Source organism: Pelobates fuscus, chromosome 12 (assembly GCF_036172605.1).
Source record: "Pelobates fuscus isolate aPelFus1 chromosome 12, aPelFus1.pri, whole genome shotgun sequence".
Lineage (NCBI taxonomy): Eukaryota > Metazoa > Chordata > Amphibia > Anura > Pelobatidae > Pelobates > Pelobates fuscus.
This window is the reverse complement of record NC_086328.1, coordinates 105,347,752-105,361,081: the sequence shown is the minus strand read 5'-3', so window position 1 is coordinate 105,361,081 and position 13,330 is coordinate 105,347,752. Positions and strand designations below refer to the sequence as shown.

The window sequence follows — 13,330 nt, the reverse complement described above, 5'->3', positions numbered from 1 at the left end:
TTATTCACATCCCGATGTAGTCACTAGAATAAACTGAAATCTCTGATTCATCTTCATGTGACTATATAGATTTGTGTGTTTGTGTAATATTAAGAACATAATTAACATTCCTTTCCATTTTTCGGCTTAGTTACCCAGGACTTCTAGTCGTACCTCAGTCAGTCCAGGAAAGCAGTCTGCCGAAGGTTGCTCGTTGTTACCGCCATAATCGACTTCCAGTTGTCTCCTGGAAGAATTCAAAAACCAATGCAGTATTGCTCCGTTCAGGAGGTTTTCACGGCAAGACAGTAGTTGGCCTCTTCAAATCACAGAATACACACAATGCTGGTGAGAATATATGCATTTGCTGATGGATAATAGGGCCCTATAGAGCTCTCGTTATCTTGTGTCTTTCTTGAATTAGGCTGTGGGTTCTAGATTCAGCCAGTGTAATAAGAAATAAACCAATAATGTTAGTATTTAACATTCTAAGATCTATAGTAATACAATATATGCTAAATGCCCTTAAAATGTGACCTAAACCCTGAATCCTCTTTGTTTAATTAGCTCAAGCCTCATCCTTAGAGTCTTCAAGCAGCATCGAGCAGGAGAAATATCTCCAAGCCTTGCTCAATGCCATCTCTATCCACTACAAAAGTAACGGCAACGGGACACTTACCATCAGACCGACACTTGTCCTCTCGCCAGGTAATGAAGGCCACACAATTTCTTGCTTCATGACAGTCTCTTATTTTTTTCAGATTTCAGAGATATAATTGCACAAACCTAGATTTCTGTTTCTTGGTGCCTTGAATTGCTGCTTATTATATAAACCTGGTGGAGGGCTATTTCTTAACTCTGCTTTCATTTCCCTTTTTCTTTTGTTCTTTTCCTCTGAATAATGGGAGGTGGGAATCTCTCAGCCTTGCATCTTTTACTGGAGATAATGTGATGATTTTATCTCAAAAAAATAATTGCAAGTGTCCGTACACAGAATTGGTTTAAAAGTGACATGTTTTAGACATCGTTGGCTTTAAACCAGCATCCGCTTCAGAGAATACTCACGTTTATTCATTGATTAATCCCAGCCTTAGCGAATTCCCTTATTTATTAATTAATTAAACCCAGCCTTAGCGAATTCCCTTATTTATTAATTAATTAAACCCAGCCTTAGCGAATTCCCTTATTTATTAATTAATTAAACCCAGCCTTAGCGAATTCCCTTATTTATTAATTAAACCCAGACTTAGCGAATGTCCACACTTACCTCTAGTTTATACCTAACTTCACTGAACATCCACACAACTTGCCCTTGCTTAAACCTACCCTGAGCAGATACCCACCCTTACTATTAGCTTAAACCACCATCAGCCTTAGTAAACACTCATGCTTACCACTAGCTTAAACCACCATCAGCCTTAGTAAACACTCATGCTTACCACTAGCTTAAACCACCATCAGCCTTAGTAAACACTCATGCTTACCACTAGCTTAAACCACCATCAGCCTTAGTAAATACTCATGCTTACCACTAGCTTAAACCATCATCAGCCTTAGTAAACACTCACGCTTACCACTAGCTTAAGCCACCATCAGCCTTAGTGAACACTCACGCTTACCACTAGCTTAAACCACCATCAGCCTTAGTGAACACTCCCGCTTACCACTAGCTTAAACCACCATCAGCCTTAGTGAAAACTCACGCTTACCACTAGCTTAAACCACCATCAGCCTTAGTAAACACTCATGCTTACCACTAGCTTAAATCACCATCAGCCTTCGTAAATACTCATGCTTACCACTAGCTTAACCACCATCAGCCTTAGTGAACACTCATGCTTACCACTAGCTTAAATCACCATCAGCCTTGGTAAATACTCATGCTTACCACTAGCTTAAACCACCATCAGCCTTAGTGAACACTCATGCTTACCACTAGCTTAAATCACCATCAGCCTTAGTGAACACTCATGCTTACCACTAGCTTAAATCACCATCAGCCTTAGTAAATACTCATGCTTACCACTAGCTTAAATCACCATCAGCCTTAGTAAATACTCATGCTTACCACTAGCTTAAACCACCATCAGCCTTAGTGAACACTCATGCTTACCACTAGCTTAAATCACCATCAGCCTTAGTGAACACTCATGCTTACCACTAGCTTAAATCACCATCAGCCTTAGTAAATACTCATGCTTACCACTAGCTTAAACCACCATCAGCCTTAGTGAACACGCATGCTTACCACTAGCTTAAATCACCATCAGCCTTAGTAAATACTCATGCTTACCACTAGCTTAAACCACCATCAGCCTTAGTAAACACTCATGCTTACCACTAGCTTAAACCACCATCAGCCTTAGTGAACTTTCACACTTAACAGTAGCTTAAACCAACATCAGCCTGAGTGAACACTCATGCTTACCACACTAGCTTAAATCACCATCAGCCTTAGTAAATACTCATGCTTACCACTAGCTTAAACCACCATCAGCCTTAGTAAACACTCATGCTTACCACTAGCTTAAACCACCATCAGCCCAAATGAACACTCACGCTTACCACTAGCTTAAATCACCATCAGCCCGAATGAACACTCACACTTACCACTAGCTTAAATCACCATCAGCCTTAGTGAACACTCACACTTACCACTAGCTTAAACTATCAGCCTGAATGAACACTTACACTTAACACTAGCTAAAACCACCATCAGCCTTAGTGAACACTCACACTTAACAGTAGCTTAAACCAACATCAGCCTGAGTGAACACTCATGCTTACCACTAGCTTAAATCACCATCAGCCTTAGTGAACTTTCACACTTAACAGTAGCTTAAACCAACATCATCCTGAGTGAACACTCACGCTTACCACTAGCTTAAGCCACCATCAGCCTTAATGAACACTCACGCTTACCACTAGCTTAAACCACCATCAGCCTTAGTAAACACTCATGCTTACCACTAGCTTAAACCACCATCAGCCCAAATGAACACTCACGCTTACCACTAGCTTAAATCACCATCAGCCTTAGTGAACACTCACACTTACCACTAGCTTAAACTATCAGCCTGAATGAACACTTACACTTAACACTAGCTAAAACCACCATCAGCCTTAGTGAACACTCACACTTAACAGTAGCTTAAACCAACATCAGCCTGAGTGAACACTCATGCTTACCACTAGCTTAAATCACCATCAGCCTTAGTAAATACTCATGCTTACCACTAGCTTAAACCACCATCAGCCTTAGTGAACACTCATGCTTACCACTAGCTTAAATCACCATCAGCCTTAGTAAACACTCATGCTTACCACTAGCTTAAACCACCATCAGCCTTAGTGAACACTCACGCTTACCACTAGCTTAAACCACCATCAGCCCGAATGAACACTCACACTTACCACTAGCTTAAATCACCATCAGCCTTAGTGAACACTCACGCTTACCACTAGCTTAAGCCACCATCAGCCTCAGTGAACACTCACGCTTACCACTAGCTTAAACCACCATCAGCCCAAATGAACACTCATGCTTACCACTAGCTTAAACCACCATCAGCCTTAGTGAACACTCACGCTTACCACTAGCTTAAACCACCATCAGCCTTAGTGAACACTCACGATTACCACTAGCTTAAACCACCATCAGCCCAAATGAACACTCATGCTTACCACTAGCTTAAACCACCATCAGCCTTGGTGAACACTCACGCTTACCACTAGCTTAAACCACCATCAGCCTTAGTGAACACTCATGCTTACCACTAGCTTAAATCACTTAACACTTAGTAAATACTCATGCTAACCACTAGCTTAAACCACCATCAGCCTTAGTGAACACTCACGCTTACCACTAGCTTAAGCCACCATCAGCCTTAGTAAACACTCACGCTTACCACTAGCTTAAATCACCATCAGCCCGAATGAACACTCACACTTACCACTAGCTTAAATCACCATCAGCCTTAGTGAACACTCACACTTACCACTAGCTTAAACCACCATCAGCCTTAGTGAACACTCACACTTACCACTAGCTTAAACTATCAGCCTGAATGAACACTTACGCTTAACACTAGCTAAAACCACCATCAGCCTTAGTGAACACTCACACTTAACAGTAGCTTAAACCAACATCAGCCTGAGTGAATACTCACTTACACTAGCTTTAACCCTTAATGTCCCTCTGTGAATGTTCACACTTACCCCTAGCTAAGCGTGAATGTTCACACTTACCCCTAGCTAAGCTTAAACTTCCCATCAACCTGAACAAGCACTCCGATTTATGCCTCCATTAAAACACACGTTTAGCTGATGCCCTCCCCCAACCTGCCTGGAGCTGCCTCCAGCCCTATCTAAGCCAACACTGAGAATCTTTTATTTATAGGAAGATCACCAGTGGCAATCAATGTGGAAAAGGACCATACTTTATAATTATGATAATGTTATTACATAATTTTGTGAAATCCTGGATGACTTCTTACCCTATTTCCCCTTTGTTAGTATGTCAAACGAGCTAGTTAAATCTAGTATATAAAATACGGAATATAGCCATTTAATGGATTGTTCTACTGAATATTATGTGTTGACACAGGGCAGGTCCTGTCCTTTTTGTTTCATTCTGCTTTTATTGATCTGCGAGGAAAAACATTTCATATGTAATGTGTACTGCTGACACGGCGCGGAAGGTTTAATGAATCCGTGTTTCGTTTCAGTGTCATGTGATGAGGCCTGATAGGGTTCATGTAAAGGTAACCTTAGTGTGTCAGACAGAACCGCATGTGACTGGGAAAGTTACCTTCTTATCCTAATCCGCTTAACTTTTCTAGAAATTATCTTCTGATTGTGGCCTAAAACGATCAGAAAATCATGCATGCGTCGCCCTAACTCTGCGCGATCTAACCGCGCCAGCTGCACCTAATCCTTTAATCGAATGGCTTCACGTCTTTCATCTTTTAACGACTCCTTTGCAGGAAATCAATTGAGAATAAAATGGTGTGAATTTCAGTGTGCCGCACAAATGAATTAGCCAAATAAAGCATTTTCACTTTGCCTTTTGTATGTGTCTTTACCTGCATATGTCATACGTTCTGTTTTCTGTCTGTTTGTTTGACTGACTTCAGGCAGTGAAAGAAAGACATCGAGAATGACCGGTGTGGTAAAACATGTTGTACCCAGCCATTTGGATGGCAATTTATCCAATAGCTTTACACGTGGAGGTTAGTAAGACTAAGATCAGACATCATGGTAATGGGAAGTTAGAGGACAATTTTACTACTGTCTAAAATGATTTATTCACTAAACGGCAAAGCTCAGTGAGCAGACTACCGACTCGAAAAAACAGGTCAAGCTAGGAGAGTTTTTATTTTTTATTTTTTTATTTTTTATAATCAAAACGAGGCGAATTAGGCCTCCGCATTGTAAGCCATTCGTCAACTCACCATAAAGCACTGTTTAGTAAATAAAGCTCTGAGTTTGAAACTTTAATGTAACTACCAAACATGAGCTTTGATGCAAATGCTGGGAATGGAGGCTCTCCCTCTCTATGTAGATCGTTACCATTTTCCTGTACCAGCAATGACTGAAAATAGTTTTTTTTTTTTTGGCTACAGTTCAATCAAGCGATCTCGTATTTACAGCAAAAGGGATTTATGTAAATTCATGTAGAATCTCATGCTCATTTTATAATGTGGTTTTATGTTTCCTGATTGGTTATTAATATTTTAATGCTTGCTAATTTCCATTGTCTGCGCTAACCCTCCCGTTTGAAATGTTTTACACGTAACGTTTTATTACCTAACATACCCATTGGTTTTATGTCAAGCGATCATTTTAACCCCTCGGTAAAGACAAAGCAGTGGAATTTGTCAATCTAAAGACATCAAAGTAACCTCTGTACTGTAACCTGTTTGTACAACAGAAACAAGTAAATTAAACATTTCTCAAATATAAAGGGTACCGTTTCCTTCACCATGCACAGACATTGAATCCACAGATGGGATGTTTGTAGAAGTATTACATATAATTATTGTTAGTACTGTATATAATTTACGCTGTATGAGAAATAACCCAGTTTCCTTTCTGTGATCATTACATGTTTTATTCTGGAGTAGAAAGACGGTGCTCCATTTATTGGTATAATAGTGGCTAACTTTACTCATTCTGACAATATATTTGGATATTGAAAGGGTTAGCTCTCTGTACACAGTGAGACTCTTACATTGAGCCGTCAGAACGAAACGTATCTCAGTCAGATGAGGATGCTCAATGACTGTATTTCAATAAGAGTAACGCATTCAGTATGACCGACGTGGTGGCATTCCTTCTTTCTCATGCGTTATTTTATCTATAGAGCAATTATACCTCTACCTGTGTATATCACCCTTGGGGTTTTATACACGCTTTTGTGCATATTTTATATAGTGTGTGTGAGGTACACTTTTGGGGGGGTGTGTCTTTCTAGTGTATCATATAGTAAGCTAATTTCTTTTGTCTGTATCTATAGAGCAATTATCTCTGCAAATTCGGTCATGCCTCTCGCTGTCAGTATCGGAGTTCTGTTTTCTATGTCAGAGAGTATCGAAGTTATATATTCACCGTCAGTGTAATCTGTATCGGAGTTATATATTCCCCGTCAGTGTAATCTGTATCGGAGTTATATATTCCCTGTCAGTATAATCTGTATCAGAGTTATATATTCCCTGTCAGTGTAATCTGTATCAGAGTGATATATTCCCTGTCAGTGTAATCTGTATCGGAGTTATATATTCCCTGTCAGTGTAATCTGTATCGGAGTTATATATTCCCTGTCAGTGTAATCTGTATCGGAGTTATATATTCCCTGTCAGTGTAATCTGTATCAGAGTTATATATTCCCTGTCAGTGTAATCTGTATCAGAGTTATATATTCCCTGTCAGTGTAATCTGTATCGGAGTTATATATTCCCTGTACGTGTAATGTGTATCGGAGTTATATATTCCCTGTCAGTGTAATCTGTATCGGAGTTATATATTCCCTGTACGTGTAATCTGCATCAGAGTTAAATATTCCCTGTCAGCGTAATCTGTATCGGAGTTATATATTCTCTGTCAGCGTAATCTGTATCGGAGTTATATATTCTCTGTCAGAGTAATCTGTATCGGAGTTATATATTCCCTGTCAGTGTAATCTGTATTGGAGGTATATGTTCCCTGTCAGTATAATCTGTATCGGAGTTATATATTCCCTGTCAGCGTGATCTGTATCGGGGTTATATATTCCCTGTCAGTGTAATCTGTATCTGAGTTATATATTCCCTGTCAGCATAATCTGTATCGGAGTTATATATTCCCTGTCAGCGTAATCTGTATCGGAGTTATATATTCCCTGTCAGCGTAATCTGTATCGGAGTTATATATTCCCTGTCAGCGTAATCTGTATCGGAGTTATATATTTCCTGTCAGTGTAATCTGTATCGGAGTTATATATTCCCTGTCAGTGTAATCTGTATCGGAGTTATATATTCCCTGTCAGTGTAATCTGTATCGGAGTTATATATTCCCTGTCAGCGTAATCTGTATCGGAGTTATATATTCCCTGTCAGCGTAATCTGTATCGGAGTTATATATTCCCTGTCAGTGTAATCTGTATCGGAGTTATATATTCCCTGTCAGTGTAATCTGTATCAGAGTTATATATTCCCTGTCAGTGTAATCTGTATCAGAGTTATATATTCCCTGTCAGTGTAATCTGTATCGGAGTTATATATTCCCTGTACGTGTAATGTGTATCGGAGTTATATATTCCCTGTCAGTGTAATCTGTATCGGAGTTATATATTCCCTGTACGTGTAATCTGCATCAGAGTTAAATATTCCCTGTCAGCGTAATCTGTATCGGAGTTATATATTCTCTGTCAGCGTAATCTGTATCGGAGTTATATATTCTCTGTCAGAGTAATCTGTATCGGAGTTATATATTCCCTGTCAGTGTAATCTGTATTGGAGGTATATGTTCCCTGTCAGTATAATCTGTATCGGAGTTATATATTCCCTGTCAGCGTGATCTGTATCGGGGTTATATATTCCCTGTCAGTGTAATCTGTATCTGAGTTATATATTCCCTGTCAGCATAATCTGTATCGGAGTTATATATTCCCTGTCAGCGTAATCTGTATCGGAGTTATATATTCCCTGTCAGCGTAATCTGTATCGGAGTTATATATTCCCTGTCAGCGTAATCTGTATCGGAGTTATATATTTCCTGTCAGTGTAATCTGTATCGGAGTTATATATTCCCTGTCAGTGTAATCTGTATCGGAGTTATATATTCCCTGTCAGTGTAATCTGTATCGGAGTTATATATTCCCTGTCAGCGTAATCTGTATCGGAGTTATATATTCCCTGTCAGCGTAATCTGTATCGGAGTTATATATTCCCTGTCAGCGTAATCTGTATCGGAGTTATATATTCCCTGTCAGCGTAATCTGTATCGGAGTTATATATTCCCTGTCAGCGTAATCTGTATCGGAGTTATATATTCCCTGTCAGTGTAATCTGTATCGGAGTTATATATTCCCTGTCAGTGTAATCTGTATCGGAGTTATATATTCCCTGTCAGTGTAATCTGTATCGGAGTTATATATTCCCTGTCAGTGTAATCTGTATCAGAGTTATATATTCCCTGTCAGTGTAATCTGTATCAGAGTTATATATTCCCTGTCAGTGTAATCTGTATCAAGGTTATATATTCCCTCTCAGCACTTTTGGTATCTTAGTAATATATCTTTGTAGTTGATGCTAATATATATCAATAAATATATATTAATAAACTGCACAATGGCTAGTAGCCTGAAACAGTTCCACTAAAACGATTTTCCATGTAACTTAATTACAGTGAATAATTATTTATAACTTTTACCATTTCCATGAAACTCTAAGTCATACATTTAACACTAATAGTTGTTAAATTTAGTAAATTTTGACACTAATGTTCACACTGCTCAGTGGATCAATATGGATAAATCTCTTGGCTGAGAGTCGCTTGCCATTTCTGGCCCAGAACGCGTTAATTCGTTTTGTGTATAAAGCCATAACGACCAGTTCTAAAACGAAGCGTGTGGTCACAATTTCCGAGGTGTACACGGACTGCTTTATGTCTGACTTTACGAGGTGAGTTAGCGCAGACTGTGTGGGTGTTGGTTTTAATTTAATTTCAATTTCAGCTCCGTGGTGATATGTCGATTTCCAGTGCTCCCTTCTAACACTGATTAACTCTTTGTCAAGGTGTTTGGGCAAGTCTCCGCTCAAGCAATAGGTTAATCACTACACAAACTCCGCTAATTGATGTTGGCGTGCGACTGGCTGGGAAGGACCAAGCCGCTCTGTACAGCGATGGCACCACCCTTCAAAACCATCTCCTGAAACGCCAGGCGGCTCTATACATATTTGGAGAGAAATCTCAATTACGGGTAAGTGTTAGCTGGTCTTGTACTGTAGGTTAATGGGAATGTCGTTGGATTCTGCAGCAGCTTTTTGAATAGACTATCTCACAGTCATTAGCCTGCCAGTTGTTTTTTTTTTTTTGCTGATGTTTTTATAATATGTTTAGCAGTTTAGATATAACTGATTAAACAATATCTGGCTAATCTGGGGCTTCGTGCACATTGGAATGCTGGGAGATAATCGGCTTACGTTTATGAATCTCTGGCTCTGATTGGCTGCTGAAATCGCATCCTCACAGCATTTCTTTTTTTAAATCAATAACTATCAACATGTGGAAATTTTGGAGTGATTCCTGGGCAGCGCTCTTCGCATGCCTATCATTTCTTAAAATTCAAACTATAAACCTTCTATAACTGGGTTAGATTATAGTGATATCTAGTTAAAATGATTGTTTCTGTTAAAAGGAACAATATTGAATATGTTTTTTTAATTGAAGTTTTTCTTACACTCTTTATATATGATCATTAAAAGGATTATAATATGTTAAACAGTTTTATTCCAACTCCAGGAGAGTCTCCTCGCTGTAGCTCTTGCCCTCCTCCTGTGATGTTATTGTTAATGATATCTTCTGTCCAACCAGATGTTTCTCCTAGAGATGATTGGAAACACCAACAATGCTTCTCTTAGAAAATCCTTAAAATAACCTTGAAACTAAAGTCCAAAGCTAGTGATGCAGGAAATCATTTGGCTGTGAGCTTCATAACTGTGACGATTCTCCTAGACAATCTTTAAAACCACCTTTAACCTAAATTCCAAAGTGAGTGAGGCAGGAAATCTGCCTGCTCTCTGCTTCAAATCTGTATATGTTATGAGGGGGATTTATAAAAGTACAGGTATCTCGTGAAATTGGCACTTCTATAAAATAAGCCTACAGGGACATGTTGTTAACCCCTAAAGTACTTCAGGTTGAAGTGCTTTTGGTGACTGGAGTGTCCCTCTCAACTGATTTATTTAGACATCATTTCAGGCAGCAGGTTCACTTCAGTATCCATATTGGTTAATATCGCTGGAGATACTATGAAGCTGCTAATAAACACAACCAAGTATCAACGCTATGCAGAGAAACAGTATCACACAGAGCAGTGTCCTTTCAGCAAACAGGCCAACTGAGAAATGAACAGACAGCAAAACACAGCATAGTATTACTATACCTCTTCTATAAGATACCCCCGGAGATCAGCATAGTATTAATATACCTCTTCTATAAAATAACCCTGGAGATCAGCATAGTATTAATATACCTCTTCTATAAAATACCCCCAGAGATCAGCATATTATTAATATACCTCTTCTATAAGATACCCCCCGGGATCAGTATAGTATTAATATACCTCTTCTATAAAATACCCCGGAGATCAGCATAGTATTAATATACCTCTTCTATAAGATACCCCCCGGAGATCAGCATATTATTAATATACCTCTTCTATAAAATACCCCTGAGATCAGCATAGTATTAATATACCTGTTCTATAATATATCTCCGGAGATCAGCATAGTATTACTATACCTCTTCTATAAAATACCCCGGAGATCAGCATATTATTAATATACCTCTTCTATAAAATACCCCCAGAGATCAGCATATTATTAATATACCTCTTCTATAAGATACCCCCCGGAGATCAGCATATTATTAATATACCTCTTCTATAAAATACCCCTGAGATCAGCATAGTATTAATATACCTGTTCTATAATATATCTCCGGAGATCAGCATAGTATTACTATACCTCTTCTATAAAATACCCCGGAGATCAGCATAGTATTAATATACCTCTTCTATAAAATAACCCAGAGATCAGCATAGTAATAATATACCTCTTCTATAAAATAACCCAGAGATCAGCATAGTATTAATAAACCTCTTCTATAAAATACCCCTGAGATCAGCATAGTATTAATATACCTCTTCTATAAAATGCCCCCAGAGATCAGCATAGTATTAATATACCTCTTTTATAAATTACCCCCCGGGATCAGCATAGTAATAATATACCTCTTCTATAAAATAACCCAGAGATCAGCATATTATTAATATACCTCTTCTATAAAATACCCCCAGAGATCAGCATAGTATTAATATACCTCTTTTATAAATGACCCCCCGGGATCAGCATAGTAATAATATACCTCTTCTATAAAATAACCCAGAGATCAGCATAGTATTAATATACCTCATCTATAAAATACCCCCGTGATCAGCATAGTATTAATATACCTCTTCTATAAAATACCCCGGAGATCAGCATAGTATTAATATACCTCATCTATAAAATACCTCTGAGATCAGCATAGTATTAATATACCTCATCTATAAAATACCTCTGAGATCAGTATAGTATTAATATACCTCTTCTATAAAATACCCCTGAGATCAGCATAGTATTAATATACCTCTTCTATAATATACCTCTTCTATAAAATACCCCCAGAGATCAGCATAGTATTAATATACCTCTTTTATAAATTACCCCTCGGGATCAGCATAGTAATAATATACCTCTTCTATAAAATAACCCAGAGATCAGCATAGTATTAATATACCTCTTCTATAAAATAACCCCCGTGATCAGCATAGTAATAATATACCTCTTTTATAAAATACCCCCGTGATCAGCATAGTAATAATATACCTCTTTTATAAAATACCCCCGTGATCAGCATAGTAATAATATACCTAGTTTATTAAATACCCCCGTGATCAGCATAGTAATAATATACCTCTTCTATAAAATACCCCCGGAGATCAGCATAGTAATAATATACCTCGTTTATTAAATACCCCCGTGATCAGCATAGTAATAATATACCTCTTCTATAAAATACCCCCGGAGATCAGCATGGTAATAATATACCTCTTTTATAAAATACCCCCGTGATCAGCATAGTAATAATATACCTCTTTTATAAAATACCCCCGTGATCAGCATAGTAATAATATACCTAGTTTATTAAATACCCCCGTGATCAGCATAGTAATAATATACCTCTTCTATAAAATACCCCTGGAGATCAGCATAGTAATAATATACCTCGTTTATTAAATACCCCCGTGATCAGCATAGTAATAATATACCTCTTCTATAAAATACCCCCCGGAGATCAGCATGGTAATAATATACCTCTTCTATAAAATACCCCCGGAGATCAGCATAGTAATAATATACCTCTTCTATAAAATACCCCCGGAGATCAGCATAGTATTACTATACCTCTTCTATAAAATACCCCCCGGGATCAGCATAGTAATAATATACCTCATCTATAAAATACCCCGAGGATTAAGCAATGAACTTGGTGATCCAGTGACCCGTCTGTTTGCCTGTTGTGGAGCTGTAAGTTCACTGGTCTGTGTTTGACATGTTTTTGTCTGCATTGCTTTGACACTAGGTTGTGTTCCCTAGCAGCAGCCGTAGTTTCTCCAGCAATATCTGTTCTGTCAGATTATTTGTCTTGTATGAGGCATTTCCCCTGGAAGGAGTTAGGTTTGCTGTCTGGACCTGATGTTATTGAAGCTCTGTATCTAGGTCTGTATCACTATTCAAGCCTGAGATGCTCTTTTTTTTTTTTTTTTTTATGCAAATTAAAGATTTAGCAATTACAGTCCAGTTCAGGCATTGTCTTTCTTTTTGTTCCTTCTGTGTTGACTTCCGGGGGCAAATGGCAGAGCAGGGAGCAAAAATGGAGGCGCCCAAGTCCAGCATTAAAGTAAATACATTGGTGTAGATATCTACATTTAATTTTATTTTTCACAGCTCACAATATATTTGTTAAATATAAGGGATAAACATGTTGACAATTCTAGGAATGTTTTTTAATAATAGCGCCTGTTGTTAATAGGCCCTGTTATTTG

At 38.2% G+C, this 13,330-nt stretch overlaps 1 protein-coding gene across 2 annotated transcripts in view; it reads left to right on the top strand.

The window, feature by feature from the left end:
• Positions 1 to 13,330, top strand: part of SBF2 (SET binding factor 2) — a 273,605-nt gene that overhangs the window by 248,570 nt on the left and 11,705 nt on the right. The window contains exons 27-30 of one of the 2 annotated variants that reach the window (XM_063437861.1): positions 131 to 327; positions 547 to 687; positions 5,115 to 5,210; positions 9,255 to 9,439. In XM_063437861.1, coding sequence (XP_063293931.1) covers positions 131 to 327; positions 547 to 687; positions 5,115 to 5,210; positions 9,255 to 9,439 — 619 coding nt within the window. The remainder of the gene's footprint in view (positions 1 to 130; positions 328 to 546; positions 688 to 5,114; positions 5,211 to 9,254; positions 9,440 to 13,330) is intronic. The other variant, XM_063437862.1, reaches the window with a different exon arrangement.